Source organism: Frankliniella occidentalis, unplaced genomic scaffold, assembly GCF_000697945.3.
Source record: "Frankliniella occidentalis isolate FOCC.00 unplaced genomic scaffold, Focc_3.1 Scaffold61, whole genome shotgun sequence".
Lineage (NCBI taxonomy): Eukaryota > Metazoa > Arthropoda > Insecta > Thysanoptera > Thripidae > Frankliniella > Frankliniella occidentalis.
In genome coordinates, this window is record NW_026267191.1 from 554977 (window position 1) to 557099 (window position 2123).

General features: G+C 58.8%; 1 protein-coding gene across 3 annotated transcripts in view; it reads right to left on the minus strand.

Annotated features, from left to right (window-relative positions):
* The window catches only part of LOC113209872 (uncharacterized), a 110448-nt gene that overhangs the window by 39659 nt on the left and 68666 nt on the right, over nt 1–2123 (minus strand). For 2 of the 3 annotated variants that reach the window (XM_052267908.1, XM_052267909.1), the window contains exon 1: nt 1802–2024. The exons of the other annotated variant lie outside the window; for it this stretch is intronic. In XM_052267908.1, the coding sequence (XP_052123868.1) occupies nt 1802–1918 (117 nt within the window). In that variant the 5' untranslated portion in view covers nt 1919–2024. Of the gene's footprint in view, nt 1–1801; nt 2025–2123 lie in introns of those variants that run through there. 3 annotated transcript variants of the gene reach the window in all.

Below are 2123 nucleotides of genomic sequence, written 5' to 3' on the forward strand. Positions count from 1 at the left end.
CCCCCTCACCTCCCCGTCAACCTCTCCCGTCCCCCTGCTACCCGCCCCTTGGCTCAGTCCCGCGGGAGGAGACGTCAGTCAAACCTAAACGAAGTCTAGCCTATGCCAGCCTTCGCCTGTCTGACGTGCAGCAGGGCAAGGGGTTGGGCGCTTGGCGCCCTACCTGCGTCGAGGGATAAATAGGCAACGGCAGGACAAAACGAAACGATAAAAAAATACAAAAGAATTGCGCATTACATTTTTCTAGGCTATAGATTGATTTTCTGGAGACACATTAGACAGATCACACAATAGAAATTCATCTTAAGCTAAGGAGGTACAGTCGTAGACATCGACAACCTATTTTTTTTTATTTTTTGTATTTTTTTCCTTCGATGCCATTAGGAGTTGCACCGCCCTACGGTGGCACCCACCCCCACTGACTGCATCGGGGGGATGACAGGTGTGAAGCGTGGAAGGGGAGGCATACTGGGGGATGTACGCGCACGCGACGTGAGAGAGGGGGGGGGGGGAGAGGGAGAGAGAGAGAGAGAAACATAACCTGGCAACAAACTGCACAACTAGGCTATAAAATAATGGAATATAATCCCGTGCCGTTACATGGAGCGCCCTGCTACAACTGCAGCACGGCGGCTCGTCCCGCCCTGGTTCTTGATGCGATGCTAATGCGTTGGGCGATGACGCAGCCCGCGATCAATTCGCAGTTTTTACGGCGCCAGGAAGCCCAGCGCGTGAGCCGGACCGGAGCAGCCAGCAGCAGCTTTTGCTTGCCCAGCCCGGACATAAACGACGCGCTCTGGATGAAACGCAAAACCCGGGCACGAGCCTGACGAGGCGTTACCGCCGCAGTTACAGTTGCATCCCGGCTGGCATGACCGGTCGGGCAGCGTCAATACCAACAGCGGCAAATAACAACAACAGCAAGAACAAAAATCGTACCCCCAAAGCAGCGGACACGGGATCGGCAGCCGCGCGGGTAGGCAACCCAGCCGCACGGATGCCCGCGAGTTGCCTACCCTCCAGGCAGGTCGTGACCGCTCGTCTCTAGCGACTACCAGGCCCTGCGATTTTTACAGATTCTTTTTGACACATAAAGCAGGCAACTGCGTCCTATTTCTATTTTATTTTTTTTGTCGACGGGCAGAAATGACGACAAAAAGTAACGATATTGGATCCGGTGAACAAGGCGCCTATTCAGAAAGGCGTGGACACCATAAAGGCGAGGAATTGAGCTTTTCCCGACAAACTGAAAAAATGGGCATGGCATTAGGAGCAGGAAGATGATGGGCAGTTCTTATCATCCTCCCTCTGATATTCCAGGAGCGATTCCAGGCGAGCTTCCAGGAGCTCTGGACTCGCGCTGCGTTCAGGTCACTCCGCAGCGTTGGCCGACGGAGTGGGGAGGGGAGGGCCGCCGGGAGGTGGGGGGGGGGGGGGGGGGGGGGGGGCTGAGAGTTGTGTGGCTGGCTCAGGCCCCTCGGCGCGGCCGCCATCTTGGACGTCTTGGCCAGGTAGAGGCGGCGCTGGCTGCCAGCCCTGGCTGCCCGGCCGGCCGGCGCGGGGTGGCGGCGGGTGGCGGCGTGAGGCGCACCTTGCTCGGGTAGGCAACACGCGAAGCACCGCTGCACTGCCGCTCACTGCACTCGCGCCTGCACTCGCACTGCACTTGTCACACACTTCGTCACACGCACTTCTTCTTCGTCACACAGTCTTGATGCACTATTTCACACACAACACTCTTGTAGGTAATCCAAATGGTGAAGGCTGGAGCGATGATCTGGGGGAGGGAAGGGAAGCTTACCTTGGTGATCTGGAAGAGGGCGCGCTTCTTGTAGCGGAACTTGTCCTTGGCGGCCGTCACGCCCTCGCTCGTCACACTCGTCACGCTCGTCACACTGCCCGCGCTCTTGACCGACATGGTGGCCGTCACGATATTACACACTACACCACTACAACAGCCTGTCACAGGACGCCGTCATGGCTGACACCGGCATGGAGGGTCCTTCCTCCGCAACACGCACAGGTGAACTGGCGGGCGGCGGGCGGCGGCGCAGGCAGCGCTCCGGAGCCGGGCCGGGGCGAGCCGGGCCGTCCAGCGGTACCAGGTGGGGGAGGGGGCGGGG